We start from the raw sequence: 16,451 nt of genomic DNA, 5'->3' as shown, positions 1-16,451 counted from the left end.
ATTTACTTATTTTTTTTCAAAAGAATTGCAAAGCACTTGTACACTACACAATTGTAAATATCATTTCTCATTTTGAAATGTTAAAATTAGATTGCACGTTATCTTGAAGCCGACCAAGTAGTTAAAAGAAATATCATTATACAGTTAAAATATCAGAATAGAATTATTGAACAGTCTAATGAACACTTTTTATTTGATCGACCTTCGATCATCATATAAAAATTAAACACAAGTTATAAGCTCTATCCAAATGTTGCACCTTTTAAAAATATTTCATTTACAGGAGTAACAAGGCAAAGATACCTTAGGTAGACCTATTATTATATCTGAACTTTGGCAACATCATTTTGTGTAAATGTACAGAGAAATAATTTGAGAGGACATGATGAAGATCAGCACATGCCCATTTCTTAGCTGGGTTTTGAAGCAGAGATCATCACAAAAGGTCCATTCCTTATACATGTAAACCCAACCAGACCACATGCTCTGCACAGATCTGCTAGTTCTCGTTCAGATACGAAGATGCAGCTGCCTGATATTTCCCTTATATTCTATAATTCGAAATAGATTGCCCACCATCAGCACCAAATCAAAGACAGATATCATGATGACTGAGAGTATAGTCCCTTTCATAAAGCTCTTTAGGAAAATTTTCAAAGCCTTCCTTAATTTGTAAATAATAACTTTCCTAATGGAAGGATGGAAAAGTCTTTCTTGCTGCTACTGAGCACACAAGTAAGGCCATATCTGGCAACAATGGAAGAAACCATATTGCAGAAAATAAAACTGAATCAAGTTCCTTCGATTAAACCATAATAATTGTCACTCCAAAGGAACATTTCGAATCTAATCTCAGGACAACAGGCACGACATATTCAAAGTTGAAGAAGTATACCTGGCGTAGGGTCCTCAGAAGTGGAATAAAAGCATAAGGCCCATCAAGTATGTAGGTGGTAGCAACAAACACTCCTCCAGGTCGCAGAACTCGACTTATTTCAGCTACCTACAAAACCCCAGGGACCGAAGTTATGTGGGCGTAAGGAATGTAGGGATCTGAGGTGTTATGGTAGTATTAGATGAAGGGGCTATAAAACAAAAGATGCCAAGATCTGTAACCTACGTTCCAAGGAAATTAGATAGGATTCCTTGAGGTTAAAGAGATGGGCATGTGAATGAATCTTCAGATATAGACTAAACCAAAATCTGACACAAGATTTTTTACCCTTAACAAAATATACAGAATAAAAACTAAGACACAATTTCCCTAGGCTTGCATAATGCGTGTGGCAATTACTTAAGGTTTGCCTATTAATAAGTTCAACTGCTCTCGTGTTTCGGTTAATGTTTTTGACACGGTAAATGCACAAGAAAGATGTGTGAGGAGATGTAGCCAAGGAAATTCCAGAAACAAAAAATAAAAATAAAACCATAGAGACAAAAAAGTGAGTTTTCCTTCCATTTGTTCAATTAGGATCCATTTGGTTGACACAGTTTTTTCCAGTGAAGAACAGCGATGAAAAAGTATCTACACTGCAATTTTTTCCAGTTTTCATGGTATAATATGTTGAATAAATTTTTGTGTTCAATTTTCCTTTCTGATAAGTAAATTTTTGCCTTTATAATTTGTAAAGCCAAAATCCTCCAATTTTTCTCAGAAACAAAGCAATGCAACGGTGGACCATGAGTTGCTAGTGAGATTCAACTACATAAATATAAAACTATTAGCAGATTTTGAGCTGAAAAAACAAGGCAGGGGTTAATAGTTTTCTGGTCCTGTGAGGCACCATTAAGGCATTCTATGTTTTTGCTGCCTATCTTTCAATTTTTTTCTCATCATGGAATTTTCCTTAACCCACTTTGGTATGTCAGCTTACATGCCTTTATTCCTCCCCCACCACCTAAACCATCACCGCCCATGAGTTGAGCCTCAGACCATTCCCTTCCTAAAGGTGGGGAGGTACCACTTGGCTTCAAAGGCCAGCTGTCCTCTTATGAGTTATGGGAATGCTATGCAAGAGGAACAATCACCTTCAAACACTGTATATAGAAGAAATACTCACAGCTGCTGATGGTGAAGGCCAACAGTGTAGAGCAGCACCAGCATGCACAGCATCAACAGAACTAGAAACAAAAGGAAGCCTAGAGATATCAGCTCTGACCAAGCTTAAGCTCCTAATAGACAACAGAATCAATCAGATTAGAAACTCAGATAGACTTATGAAAATTAACCCGTCTTATGATTTGCATCTAAATTTGAAAGTTCAAACTCTTTACCCTTTTGGAAAGTTTTCCTCCTGCTTAACAAATTCATAGCATTGCTGCAACATGTTCTCTGAGTAGTCTAAAGCAACAACAAGAGAAAACAATCCACTCTTGGCAAATAGTCTTGAAAATAACCCACTCCCACAACTAGCATCAACAATATTTCCACCTAAAACTGGCTTCAAGAAATCCTTCATCAATTCGAACTGCACCCACGTCACTATGCTATTAGTAGCTTATCAACCTTAAGCCTATGCATTAGCCAAAAAAAATCCACTACTTTCTGCCTCTATATTACATCACCTCAATAGTACTTGACAAATATGATGAAATAAATACCACTTCTAAATTACTAGCATTTCAAATGAGTCCTTGTGTATTTGGAAGCATTAATTTGAATTATTAGTGTTCTTCACACATCCAGTAAAGGACATCTTGAAATACTTGCTTCCATTTAAAAACATAAGTTACTCTTGTAACTTCAGGGCTTCCACTTTTTTTCTATGGATTTCCACTTCAAATACAAACCAAGCAAGATGGATTGATTTAATGTCAACAGTACGCCCAATAACCTCTTCATGTCTTAAATATATGTGAACGTGCCTTTTAATGGCATTGCTCAAAGCTGAAGCCCCTTCTGGCGTTGTATAAGATTTACATGCCACCAACTACATAAAGATAACTGAAACGCACTAAAGAAAATTGCGGTGAAAATATAACTTATAATTTTAGGACTTATAACTTATAACTTAAATAACAAGCTCTACTATTAAAAAGTTATTTACTGTTTGGTAACCATATCTCTAAACTACTTTTAAAGTTAGTTAAGTTAATTTTTTAAAATATACAGTAATCTGCAAGAGCTTTTCGATAAAAACTTCAAGTTGGTGCTTTTTTAAAAAGTAGATTTTTAGCTTTTTTATATGATTAAAGCACTTTTTATAAATTTATCAAATATATCATTTTTTTTTAAAAGAGCTTTTAAACAATTAAAAGTACTTTTGAAGCTTTCAAACTCAATCCTAATCAGGCTCTTAGTAAATGTTTCTGCAAGAGATACCTATCAAAAAAAAAAAAAAATGTTTCTGCAAGAGATGCAATTAAGAAATAGATACGGTAGCACTTCACCTCTTTCTCTGGGCCTGGAAAACCACCCCAGACGGAAAAGCTTTGACGCCACCCTCTCTCATATAGAAATGATACCAAAGGAAACCTGATCCATCCAATAACCCATACACATGATGAGAGATATCAATGAAGTCAACACTTGCATATGATTCCTCTATAACAATCGGACTAATGTGTTACAAGTCAGTTATGCGGATTGTGCATGAAAGCATCTAAAGCAGCAGTGACAACAACATTTGATCTATCCGTGCCATAGAAGCCATAAATCAATGTTTCCACCTGAAAAGCTCCGTGGAAGCCGGCATTGGTTCACCATAGTCCTTGGCCCCACTAGCCACCGTCAGGTCAAGATGTGTTCCGTTGCCAGAGTAAGACTTCTTACACGTTCTACATTGCAAATTAGACCCCGTGGCAAACTCTCTGTGGAAAACTCAACCAATGCAAATATAAATAAACTAGTGAAGCAAAACGAGTTGAAACTTTGCAATTAATTTTCAAACAGGAAACCAAGAACCATTCCGCAAGTGGAATTACTTACAAAGATATGCCTGGATTACCAATAGACGTTAACAATTCATAGCATATGGGACAAGCTAAAATATTCTCTCTGGTACTAGCCTCCTTTTCAACCAAAATAGGATCCTGAACGAAAATAAATAAATGAACCAATATAGGAACAGTTGTTTTTAAAAACTTAACGGTCATATAGATAATTTCTGTTATAGATTTGTACGATTTCTAGTAATTGTAATAATCATCTCTTTCACTTTCTCGGCGACCAAACAGAAATAGTGGGCGTGGGTTCGGAGGCATCGCTTCTAGAAGCGAGAAAAAATAGTATTGAAATTTTTTTGGGGGGGGGGGGGGGGGGGGGGGGGGGGGGGGGGCGTTGATTTAATTTAAGACTTCGACAGACAGCGGATAAGCAAAATCAAAAGGAGAGGCATTACTTACAGTTGGAGGCTTGGTTTCGACAAAGGCGGTTGACGAAGAAGCAGCTCGAGCTTTTACCGCGGAAACGAGCTTATCAAAGATTCGTGCACCGCGGGGTTCGAAGAAACAATGCCTCGAGTTGCGGAGTCGACTCGGGAGGAACGCCAACGATGGGTTGCTCATGATAAGTGTCGCCATAATCCCCTCTTTTCTCTCCCTGTATGTGTTTGTTCTGTGAAATTTAGGATGTCATTACATAGATGAAGGAGCAGCGAACAACATTTAAAAAGAAAAGCAAAAACATTTTTTATTTTTTTTATGTTTTTATTTACTTAATATAATAATATTTTGGAAAAATAGAAAGCCGCTTTCCTTTTGCCGGGACCATTCAGATACTATCGTTATTCCTTAATAATTTTTGTGTTTTTTTCAACTATATATTAGTTTTTGTCTTTGAAATTAAATATGAATTATCTTAAACTATTAATATTAATCATCTAAAATTTTATTAAAATTTCCAGTATAGGATGTAAGTCAAAAATAATATTTACAGTCATATAGCTTGGAAGGGTTACGCACTCATTTTTAAAAAAATAAATAAATATAAAATTTATATAAAAATAATAATTTTTAAATGGTGTACCCCATTCTATTTTAAAATGAGTACTCGACATTTACATAATTTATAATTATATCTAATATTACTTGTTATGGTGAGGGACAGTTAATTCAAATTCTCAAAATTCTAAAGAAAAAATGTTAAATTAGATGCTCTAAATTAACAAGTTTTTCCAAGGCGACAAGATGCACTAATGGGCTAAAATGTTGAAAATATTTATTTTTTAATTAAATATTAATCTATCAATTATACGAATAAGACCGCATATTATTATCATATTATGTGTTCATAATTATTGTCGACGTTTGAATAAATACAGAGGAGACAGCGGGTTACCATACATTAGCATTTGGTTCTTTTTTATTTTTGAAAGTGACTTAATTTCATTCACTGGAACTGAAGTTACATCTGTAACTAATCAATATAGAAAAATCTAGATAATCAGCCAAACTACACATCTATTAGAGACTCCCCTAACAAATTTCTTTGTGACGGATATTGTCTAAAATTATATACCTTCTTTCCTGACTGAAAGCACTCTGTTAAAGTAAAGCTAAAACGACTTTTCTTCCAAAGAAAAGAGGTACACCGACGCTCTATCCTCTCAAAGAGAAGGATTACAACCACACTCTCTCCTCCCAAAGAGGAAGAGTACAAACACCTATCTTCCTCCAAATGAAGAGTATGACTAACACCCACTTTCCTCCAAAAGAGGAGTGGGACACTAACCCATTTCTTTTTTATTTATAAAAACTAAATCAAACCAACAATTGCAAATTCATAAAAAAAAAAAAAAAAAAAAAAAAAAAAAAAAAAAAAGACACACACACACAAAAATAAAAACTGGCTATGAGCTATAAAACCAATTGGGCCCATCTTGAGCCAAATGGCCCAGCTTGTGTGCTTGTGGGGGTCTAACCCTTTAGGGTTTCCAAAACTTCCTTATGTTGCTGACACGCATTTTTCTCTTTTCTTCCTCTGCATCTTCTCCCGCCGAGTCCCCTGCACCAACACACGAGTACAGGCCCCCTTCTCACAAAGTTCACTGAAGTTTCGCCCTGGCCCTCGTCCTCATGCCGTTGTCTCTTGCCCAGCCTTATCCCAGTCCGGCGTACATGCATAGCATGCTTCGATTGGAGTTCACTCCACTCGCAAGCAACTTCGGATCCACTTGCAAGTGACCTCGGATTGACTGGTAGCATGCTTCGGAATGGCTAGTAGCAAGCTACGGTTTGGCTAGGTCAATCTGCTCATGCCGCATATCTCAACCATTCTAGACGTGAACAACCCTCTGTTTTTCAAGATGAGAACAGAGCTCATGAGTTCATGCCGATACCCAGTTTCGGAGGCCAAACAAACACCAACACAGAAACACCACCCCAAAGCATAGGTGGTTATTAGAACCATTGCGTGAGACATACACTAAAAAAGCCCTTAAGCCACTATTAAAATAACCACCTCAAGCCTTATTATTAGTGCTTAACGAACCTAAAACAAGGACAAAAGTAACCGGAGAGATGGGAGGACTATCTTTCCACATTAGCATTTGGTTCTTAGATGATAATATATGTTTTGCATTTGGTATTTCTTTATTGTATCATGTGCACTACATTTTCTGTTTCTCAGTGTAGAGCCCACATGCACTTACAACAGGCATTAATGGTGAACACGTTAGCTCCTATAGTTGTGTTAATTCGAGCTACCTTTCAAGAATTAGTTACGAGTGATTATTGGATATTCAAAAATTACGAATCCATGGGTTAACGTCCTATCACAATATGCCATGTTAAATAAAATTAATGCTTACATAACATGTCGTGATAAGAAAAAACACACGTATCACCTGTACTTTAAAAGTATTTAATAATTTTTTATTAATTATAAGCTACCATTCGACCCTGACCCTAGAGAAGGTACGTACACAAGCGACCCAACAACTATAAAAGCATTCAGGAATCAGGATTAATGGAAAACTTTCATGATAATGTAAATATGTCCATAGTACTGTGAAAAATATAGCACCCAACGGGCCAAGAGTTTGGCGAGTATGGTCCATCAAAAGGTCGAAGTAAGCCTCAAAACAAAAATAAACAAACTATTTAATAAAACATTCTTGCTTTGTGTCGGATGCCCGTCTAGCTCAGTCGGTAGAGCGCAAGGCTCTTAACCTTGTGGTCGTGGGTTCGAGCCCCACGGTGGGCGCTTTCGGTTGTTTTATTTTTGCTTCTTCTGCGTGCGCGCATTTGATGAGGCATTGATGACCAGAGTTTGATATTGGGCCAAATGGCGCAATGACGGTTCACTCGTCATCCAAAATACCAGTAAAAAAAAAAAAACAAGTACTAGGATTTGGTCAAGGTTGTTGGTACTGTGTCGTCATCATCCTCCTGCCGACATAATTCCCTTGGCCCCAGTATCAGCATTAATTCAAGTCACCCCCCGTCAATTAAATTAATCATTAGTTGGTTAATTACATTAATTGATGTTTAGTTATTAAACTATTCTCATCGGCCTGTAAATATTTTCTTGCCTTCGACTATTAACAACGTTGATGTTCATAGTTTCGCTTGAAAATGGATGAGGAACAACTCCTTGACAATGACCATCTGTTAATCTTAACATTAGCACTTCAAATTTCCTGTTATATCCTTTTGCGATGGAGATGTTTAAGTAACATGATTGTATGGGAAATTAAACACCACGTGGCATCAAGTTATGCATCTTATTAATTGGCATTGAATTAAATTGGTGGGAGTAATAATGGGCGATATAATCTGCAAAAAATGGGATCAATTAATTGATTCCATAACTTTGTTTTGTATTTTAAGTTCGGATAAGAGTGTTTTGTTGAGGTCCCCACCATTTAATGTCGAAAATTGCTCAACATCTTTCCTTGATAATTGATTGTTCTCAAAACATCATATAGATGTTCTATAATTATTGATGAGAAATTATATATATAGTCTTAGACTAAGCAAGTTTTATGAAATCTCTTTTAAAAAAATTAGATAATTAAGAGATAAGCTATCCAACATTCTACCGTGATCCTCTCTCCTATGATTTTCTCCCATAATTTACTCTCATTTTATTTTCTATATATCTGGTACTTTCCATGTATAGCATAATAGACAACCATAATGTTAGTTGTATATAGTTGTTAATCACTCCTATAATCTCTATTTAAGATGAATACAATATCAAATAACAAGTAGGTTAGCTTTTCTATATGGTATGAGTGCCCCAGAGGTATTAACTACGTAGTCTTCTACCTCTTCGATCTTATTTGTCTTCACTTCTCATTCTCTTGAATTTTTATATTCTAATCAATGACTCACATAAAAAAAAATATATATTTATTTTTAATGATAAACTTCACTTTTTGTATACTCTAAGACTATATATAGCATTATCTATTATTTATTTGAATAATTTGTCATGATTCAAAATAGATACATACTATAAGTGGAATCTGTACTATATAATGCTATGTGCAAAATCATGTGATCATAACATCGAGTGCTTTAGGATTTACATATTATATACATGTTCGAATGATAAAAAGTTATTAAATAGATTTATAAAAGGACCCTAATCATTCTTGGGACCATCACTAGTAAGAATATCTAACATGGTTGTAGTTTAGCAGCAATTATTTTAACAAGTATTGGATCTAAAATAATTACAAGTTATTTGTATTATAGCATCACTCATTAATTATAAAGTTTAAAGTGTTTTATTATTAAAAATATTTGTTGAATCGGGTGATTCGTTAGATTTTGAATATAACATAAAGTGTAATACCCGCTTAACATCATTGTAATATCATGTCGATTATAATTTTCTTTTTATTGATAATGAGTGTCAAAAATAACATCCTGACTAATTTTAAGAATGTAATTATTAAAAAAAATTGGTTCAACTATTTACCATGTCAATCACATTAGGCTCGTGTTGTGCCTAAGATGTTACCAAGCAAAATCTTTGTTTTTAGTTTATTAATTTGGTATGATTCAAACTTATTAAGATAGAAGAAATGAGATAAAGAAAAATAAAGAGAAACAGGAGCAAAAGATGGTGGCCGTTTTGTAAAAAAATAATTTTTTATGTTAGTGTCGAATTTATTTATTTTTTTAAAAGCGTACTCAAAACCTGCAAACATTAAAATTTTAAATATAATTTTTCTTTATAAAATATAAGAACACTTTGATTAGAAAAGTAAAATAAATAAAGAGAGCTGTGATACTTTAGTGTCAGTGTACGTGACTTAGCAACTAATGACCATGACGGTAGCCATAGTCGCATGGTAACACTAGCATTATTTAATTGGGAAGATGACATATAGAAATCATATAAACCTAGTAAAGACTGACGTCACAGCTTCTCGCAACCTCGTTGGGTATGTTTCAAGTTAGGTTGCATTACAGAGTGTCACGTATCAGTAACTTTTTACATTTAGGTCGGTCCATTTTTGTTGTTACATACTTAAAACCCACTAATATATCTGGACCGGATATGGGGTCCTTAATATGCTGATGATGAAAAAAAGATAAGTTATTATTATTTTTAAAAATGTGAATATCAAAATTACCTTCAATTTATACGTAAAAGAATAATTCGATATATAATTATAAAGTGTGCGTGTAACTTTTTTTTAAAAAATACAGTCTGTTATTAAAAAATTATTTATTTATTTTAATATGAGTATGATGTTTACTTATATTTAAAAAAAAAAAAAATCGCTCGAGAATTCCACAAGGGAATTATCAATCTCTCTAACGGATACCTTCAACAACAAATCGTCAAAAAGTAATACTCACTCACTCGCATTACATGCATTATGTTACAGAACGGAAATAAGGTTAACAAAATGACAATCATAACCCTCTCGAAGTTGGTTTTTTATTATTATAATTATTATTTTTTATTTTTAAAGTCGAGTACCCAAATTAAAAATTTAAGATCATAAATAAAATAAAAAAATTAACTACTTCACAACTATAAATCAAGATCGATGCTTCATACTTTCACGACTGTAACTATCATACTCATATTAAAATCAAGATTTATTTATTTTTTTAAATTATTACACAATACTTTCACGACTGTAATTATTATTTTTTTAAAATTAATTGACTTAAAATTTGTTCTTTACATTATATTAAAAAGCGAATGAACAAAATTAAAAAAATTAATAGAGAAGTTAACATATTAGATACATGATCATGGTATATAATTTTTTATGTGCTGATTTTGTAGCATGTCCGACTTTTTTCCGGCAAGAATATTTCTGGAAGCGGAGAATGAGGAGTCGAAGCATATATAAGCGTAAATAAAACGTGAACAAAGCATAAAAGGAGCAGAAATATGATGAATGACCGATACCCATGCGCAACACGTGAAGCTTTGGTTGACATGCCCCACCGAATGAAGTCTCATCAGACTCAGAGCTCACATGGTGGGTTGGAGAATGGAGTACTGCTGAAGACGATTTGCTTTGTTTCAGAAGCCGTGGCAAAGAGCGCAGCAATTCCTTCGACTTTCAGCTTGAAAATGTAATAGTCACGTCAGGATGCAAATGCAATGCAATTATGCAACATGGTTTTTGACAACTTCGAGTCACACTTCCATGTTGGATAAATTGAGATTCAAATTTTATTTTATTTGTTTAAAAATGAAAAAAAGATTCCATCATTATTCCTACCATAACGAGAAGATAAAACCATGATCACATCTTATTAACATAGATGAGTGGCGTACACGAGGACGACTTTCTTCTTTATTTCTCGAGGGCTTGAGGGTCATTTCGCTTCAACTAAAATTTGAATTATTCTCGTGTGAATGGGGACATCATAGTTATAAGGAAAACAGCCTTTAAATGACGGGCACGTGGAGGCACATTCGGTGCACATGCTGCTGGCTGCAAAATATTAGAGACGCGGTTCGAAATTCAAATTCAGAGAGAGAAACGACGGTTATATAAAAAGGCTCTGTGACATATAGTCGGTAAATACAAACAGAAAATAAACGACTGTACAGAATGAATAAAAAAATTATAAAAATAATTTTTTTTTATAGTTGTACGGAATGACTAAAAAAATTATAAATTTTTTTTTTATATAAGTTTTATATTAATTTATTTTTTTAAAACGACTGCATGCCATTTGTATTTACCAACTGCACAAATCATTTCTCTATATAAAAATTGAATATACTACCCTCCGTTTCCTTTTTTGTAATTTCATTTAATTTATGGGGAAGAAGAAGAAAGAGTGGATGGTACTCATAGTCCTATAAATTTAAAAAACTGCCTTCTAATCCACTACATTAGAAAGACCGTGAAGAAACGGAAGCAAGCAAAGAGGGTGTAAAAGCAAAGCAAAAGGAGAAAAAAAAAAAAAAAAAGGAAAAGGAAAACAAAGTAGAGAAAGTTCCAGATCGGGGGTACTTCGTCATTTCACAGCGACCCCATCTCTCTGCCTGAACTGAGAGCGAGAGAGAGCACAGTGCTTTTTTTAGAGGGTCTTGGGGACGAGGAGAAAGAGTGAAAGACAAATCTCCCCACCTTCCCTGCTCCTATTTCCATCTCTCTCTCTCTCTGTTTGTGACTGTTGGGTTTGCATTACTTTCTAATTCGGGCAAGTGGTTGTTGCTGTTGGTGAAAGCAGAAGAACGAAGGGGATAAGAAGCCAAGAATGGAGAGGAGCACTCCGGTGAGGAAGCCACACACATCCACCGCAGATCTGCTCACTTGGTCCGAGAACCCTCCCACCGATTCACCGGTTGTTGGCTCCGCCGTGCGCTCTCACCAGGTAACGATTCTCATGTTTCCTTTCTTTTCTTCCGTTCCGGGAATCTTAGGTTGCTGATTTTAGAAGCTGAGTTTATTTGTTTTTGGGGAAAATGGTCTTAGCCTTCGGATGGGATCAGTAAGGTGGTGTTTGGAGGTCAGGTGACGGATGAGGAGGTCGAGAGCTTAAACAAACGGTGAGATCTGCTTCTGTTTATTCTTCTCCTAATTTGCAAGTCGTGCTTGCATTTCTGCTTTATGTTCAGGTTTCGTTTCCCATTTTTTGGAATATTTTTTTTTTTGGACCACAATGGAGTGAAATTATAAGAGAGCGGATTTAAAAAAAACAAAATTTAGATTTTAGTTTTAGCTCTGCTTTTCATCGGCTTTTCATCGGCGTTTTTTACGTTTTTCATTATGTTTGCATGCCTTTCTCTATCTCTTTTACTTACAGTTCTCAGTTTCAGAGTTTTTACTCACGGTTGACTGTGTGTTTTCCGCTTAAGGTGCTTTCGTTTTGGTTTTCTTAGACAAACTTTTTCTTTTTTTCGTAGCTTCAGTTAATTCGTGGAGGCCGGTCAATTCGATGATTTGTGATTGATCTACGTAGTCACTGGGTGAATTTCAACGAACTAATTTTAATATATATATATATATTTTATCTCTCCGAAGATTGCTGCGTATGATTTCAAATCTCGGAGGTATCCCAACATTTTTCATGTATCGAATTAAAACACATAATCTTTCGGACCCCAAATGTTCGGATCTAAGGTTGGCTTTTACGTCTTAATCGTGACCACATTATTCTGAATTCCTTCCATGAATATAGTTGGGCCTGATTGCTCTTTGCAATCCATCTATCCCTTGGGTCGCATTTTGTTCCCTCCCATTGAGAGTGATCTTGGTCTAATCTTCGGTATTGCTGCTCATTCTTGTTAGTTTGAGACGGATGCATGGGTTCTGTACGGGCGGCAATTTTAAAATTTTTATCAAAATCCTTATCCATGGCTAAATGATGTGTTACACACACACATACTAGTTTTTAAATATGTTACCAAGCAAAGTCCATATCTGGATTTATGAGTTAATTCATCTACTGTCTTTTAGTTTTCAATGCTTTACTTGTATACGAAAAAAGAAATGAATTCTCATTGCTTTACAAAACATGTGTAGTCCAAGGATTTTTTCTTCATTTTATTTTCTTTGGGGAAAGGTGGGGGGCGGTTGCAGCAAACTCGTCGCTAGAAATTTTGATCCCTCATGCCCTAGACAGCTTTAGCACCTGATGCATGCCATTGTTTCGTACCATGCAATTTTGCTTAATTATGGCAGTACTATCGTCAAAACACAAATGACTTTTATGACATGTTTCAACGTTCCATTAATTTGAATAGTATTAATATTTGAAGGCATCTTATTGTGTTTGCACCATCAGAATAAATCGGAGTCATCGTCTCTGGCCACGGAAACATGCCAATGGAACAACTGATGAGCAAAATTAAATGGCACCATTCCCTTTAACATATTATTACTGCAATGTTTGTAAAAGAGAAGTAAGATTTTAAGGAACGGCAAAAGAATGAGGCAGAATACTCATAACATATTTTTGGTGCCAGTTCATTTTTGCCACTGCTTTTTGCCGTGTTGTGCTGTACTAATGTTTCTTTACTGATGCCACAATGTTTGATGCAAATGGAAGATGATATGTAATGAAGCCTTCTATCAAATGATGCACTAAAAGGAAACCTCTAGTGTCCAATATGATTATTATGCACCTTCTTGGTGTCTATGCTATTTATCCAAGGTTTTCTGAAATAGTTTACCTTGCAATTTTCAGGAAGCCTTGTTCAGGGTATAAAATGAAGGAGATGACCGGTAGTGGCATATTTAATGGAGAAAAGGATGAGGAAGAATCTGAGAGCGCCAAACCTACTCCATCTAACAAAACGGGAATACGCATGTACCAGGTATATTTTAATATCTTTTTGAAAAATTCTGTGGAAATAAGGATCTCTGTATCCATGTTAACTATTGGTTGGACTTTCCAGCAAGCGGTCGCAGGAATTAGCCATATCTCATTTGGTGATGAAGAGAGTGTTTCTCCAAAAAAACCTACAACTCTGCCTGAGGTTGCAAAGCAGCGCGAGCTAAGTGGGACCCTGGATAGTGAGGATGCGAAGTTGAAGAAGCAGCTTTCTGATGCGAAGTGCAAGGAGCTTTCTGGACATGACATCTTTGCACCCCCTCCTGAAATTTTACCTCGACCGGTAACGGCTCGCATATTGGACTTGAAAGGAAGCATAGAAATAGGGGAACCTGCTTCTCATAATGTCAGCACATCGGTCAAAGTTTCTAATGTGAGTGAACTTCGTTGGATGCACAAGTTTTCTGATCTCTCTCTCTCTCTCTCTCTCTGTGTGAGCGCGCGGTATATTGTCTAATTTATAGGTATATTTTATGGGTGGGTCCGAAGGGTCTTGTCTGGGCGAGGTTCTCTGGCATTAAAAAAATACAAAAATATAGGTATATTTCATGGATATACTCATATATTGGCTTGTAGAAACTGTACAATTAAGATTGGAATAAGTTTTAAAGCCTTTTCTCCGCGGTTGACAGTATAGCAGGTTTCAAGTTTGATGCATTAGGAAGTTAATAAATAGGTTTTTCAAAATTGTCTATGTAGTGTAGTATTTTTCTGATGGTTAAGACAGCATATCACGAGGTCATAGGATCAAAACTTTTTAATATATGCGTTGCCCAAATAGATATTGTACATCACAGGCTTGCCATATACAATTTTCTTTTCCTTCGTTCTTTCTCACCCTCAAGCTGCTGCTCTTTGTATATATACTTGTCTTTTGTTCTGTTCTTTATTGTCTACATAATCCAAGTATCTAACTGTTCCTAATTCGGGTTTATTCATAGCCTCCTGGAGGTCAGAGCAGTATTATGTCCAATGAGGAGCCTCTGGTCAAGACAGCCAAGAAAATATATAACCAGAAATTTGCCGAGCTGTCGGGAAATGACATATTCAAAGGCGATGTACTTCCATCATCCTCCGAGAAACCACTGAGTACAGCAAAATTGCGAGAGATAAGTGGCAACGACATCTTTGCTGACGGGAAGGTAGAATCTAGAGACTATCTAGGTGGTGTACGCAAGCCCCCTGGCGGCGAGAGCAGCATTGCGTTGGTTTAACTTGTTAGGTCTAACATTGCTTGTTTTATTGCTTGGGTGTTTGGTTTTGTCCTAGTCCTAGTGGGGATGTGTTATTATATATTATTTGACATTTCATTCTGGGGTCTTGGGAATGGTCATAGGTTTTTAGCAAAAGTCGACCAGAACTATGGACTATGTACTAATTAATTGGGGGTTTGTATGTTCATAATCTCTCTCGTGCATTTTGCTGCCTGTCTTAAGTGAAAGTGCTTGGGCTGTTGTTACCGGGATAAAAATCTCAGTCATTTACCTCTTTTATTTCTTGAATGTGATGCTTGAACGCCGTCTATCCGGGATTATTTATTTTATTTAATTTTATTCCTCCTTTTTTTAAACTTTGCGTTTTGGTCCGTACACCCAGTCCAGTTTGTTTCTGAGAAAGTGGGGAAGTGAGAGAGATTTGTGCAGCATTTGCAGGGGGGAGAGAGGAGAAAACCTGGGTCATTGCGGAACGGTGAAAGTACAGGTGTCGGACTGGCGCTTGTAGTAGGTGCGCTCTTAAAGGCTGAGCTGTTGAAACTGTCGAAGCCGACGGCTGGGAGTGGGGGAGTGTGGTGGGTATCTTGTACCATCTATTTGTCCCAATCAAAAACGTAACAGGAAAAAAAGAAAAAAAGAAAAAGAAATTAATGATAATAACAAAAGAGGGATTTGAGCTGGCAGACCGAAAGAACAGGTTTCTTTCTTTGATACTCTTATCAATGTAGTTGAATGAGAGGGGAATTAACACAAGGAATTGCATTTCTCATTTGAAAACCAATGTGGATGTTGGGTATCATCAGCAATGAGAAGGAGAACCAAAATGGCATCTTATCTCCTCTCCCAAATGGATACACTACAAACCAAAGGCGGCTCCTTTTTGGACCCAAAATTGGGTATTGCGTCCTTCCCATTATCCTACGGAAGCCATCTCATTCTCCTATTGCTGCTAAACCGTTATCAACATGTAAACTCGTTTATTATTTAGAATTGTGTTAAAATGTTACTGAATTTTAAACCCATGGTTGATGAAACTCGGCTTGGTTGGACCCATTGGATTTCTGCCATGTGTTGTATATCTCCGATCATGAGACACGTGGCATTCATCCTTTGGATCTATCTTGTTCCCAAGTCATGAAATGAAAAATTACTAAATAAATTTGGACTGATTTACGAGATTAGGACAGGTGACGATGATGATTATTCCAAAAGAGGATTCGACATTTTGTTAGTAGATTAAGATGTTTGTGAATATGTTTGAAGTCTCAGATGAAAAATCTTATTCTTTGTATATCAATTTGAATGGAGTTTGTTGAGATGCCATAGAAAAATAAATTGTCTCTCAAAGGTAACCAATTAGATAGTGTTTTGAGTGCATAATTATCAATGACCGGAGGAGAGTCATAAAAATCAAATATTAATAGAGATTAGGAAGAAAATATATAACGAAATCTACATTAAGATTAGTATTGAATTATCATCCAATTAGTAAATGAAATAATATTCCATTTTTTTTTTAAGATA

The 16,451-nt window shown here is 35.6% G+C and overlaps 2 protein-coding genes and 1 non-coding gene across 4 annotated transcripts; 2 read left to right on the top strand and 1 right to left on the bottom strand.

Annotated features, from left to right (window-relative positions):
* Window positions 1-163: 163 nt before the first annotated feature.
* LOC122314741 (uncharacterized methyltransferase At1g78140, chloroplastic) lies at window positions 164-4,588 on the bottom strand. 2 transcript variants are annotated; one of them, XM_043130309.1, is made up of 8 exons: window positions 4,345-4,588; window positions 3,929-4,032; window positions 3,670-3,810; window positions 3,391-3,475; window positions 2,275-2,468; window positions 2,061-2,172; window positions 896-1,003; window positions 164-551 (listed from the first exon to the last, which is right to left on the bottom strand). In XM_043130309.1, exons 1-8 carry the CDS (start codon window positions 4,519-4,521, stop codon window positions 411-413), a joined length of 1,062 nt encoding a protein of 353 aa, XP_042986243.1. In that variant the 5' UTR covers window positions 4,522-4,588; the 3' UTR covers window positions 164-410. The 2 variants fall into 2 exon arrangements, with proteins under 2 accessions (XP_042986243.1, XP_042986244.1); XM_043130310.1 differs by having other exon boundaries at window positions 2,061-2,121.
* Window positions 4,589-7,071: 2,483 nt separating this feature from the next.
* TRNAK-CUU lies at window positions 7,072-7,144 on the top strand. The gene has a single exon. It is a non-coding gene; the product is annotated as a tRNA-Lys (tRNA).
* A 4,194-nt stretch (window positions 7,145-11,338) lies between these two features.
* LOC122316773 lies at window positions 11,339-15,184 on the top strand. Its single transcript, XM_043133548.1, has 5 exons — window positions 11,339-11,751; window positions 11,853-11,926; window positions 13,567-13,696; window positions 13,778-14,086; window positions 14,655-15,184. The coding sequence occupies exons 1-5, from the start codon at window positions 11,635-11,637 to the stop codon at window positions 14,925-14,927; spliced, it is 903 nt and encodes a 300-aa protein (XP_042989482.1). The 5' UTR covers window positions 11,339-11,634; the 3' UTR covers window positions 14,928-15,184.
* The last annotated feature ends 1,267 nt before the right edge of the window (window positions 15,185-16,451 follow it).

Source organism: Carya illinoinensis, chromosome 7 (genome assembly GCF_018687715.1).
Source record: "Carya illinoinensis cultivar Pawnee chromosome 7, C.illinoinensisPawnee_v1, whole genome shotgun sequence".
NCBI lineage: Eukaryota > Viridiplantae > Streptophyta > Magnoliopsida > Fagales > Juglandaceae > Carya > Carya illinoinensis.
Note: the sequence above shows the minus strand (reverse complement) of the source record. Positions and strands in the feature narration are given on the sequence as shown.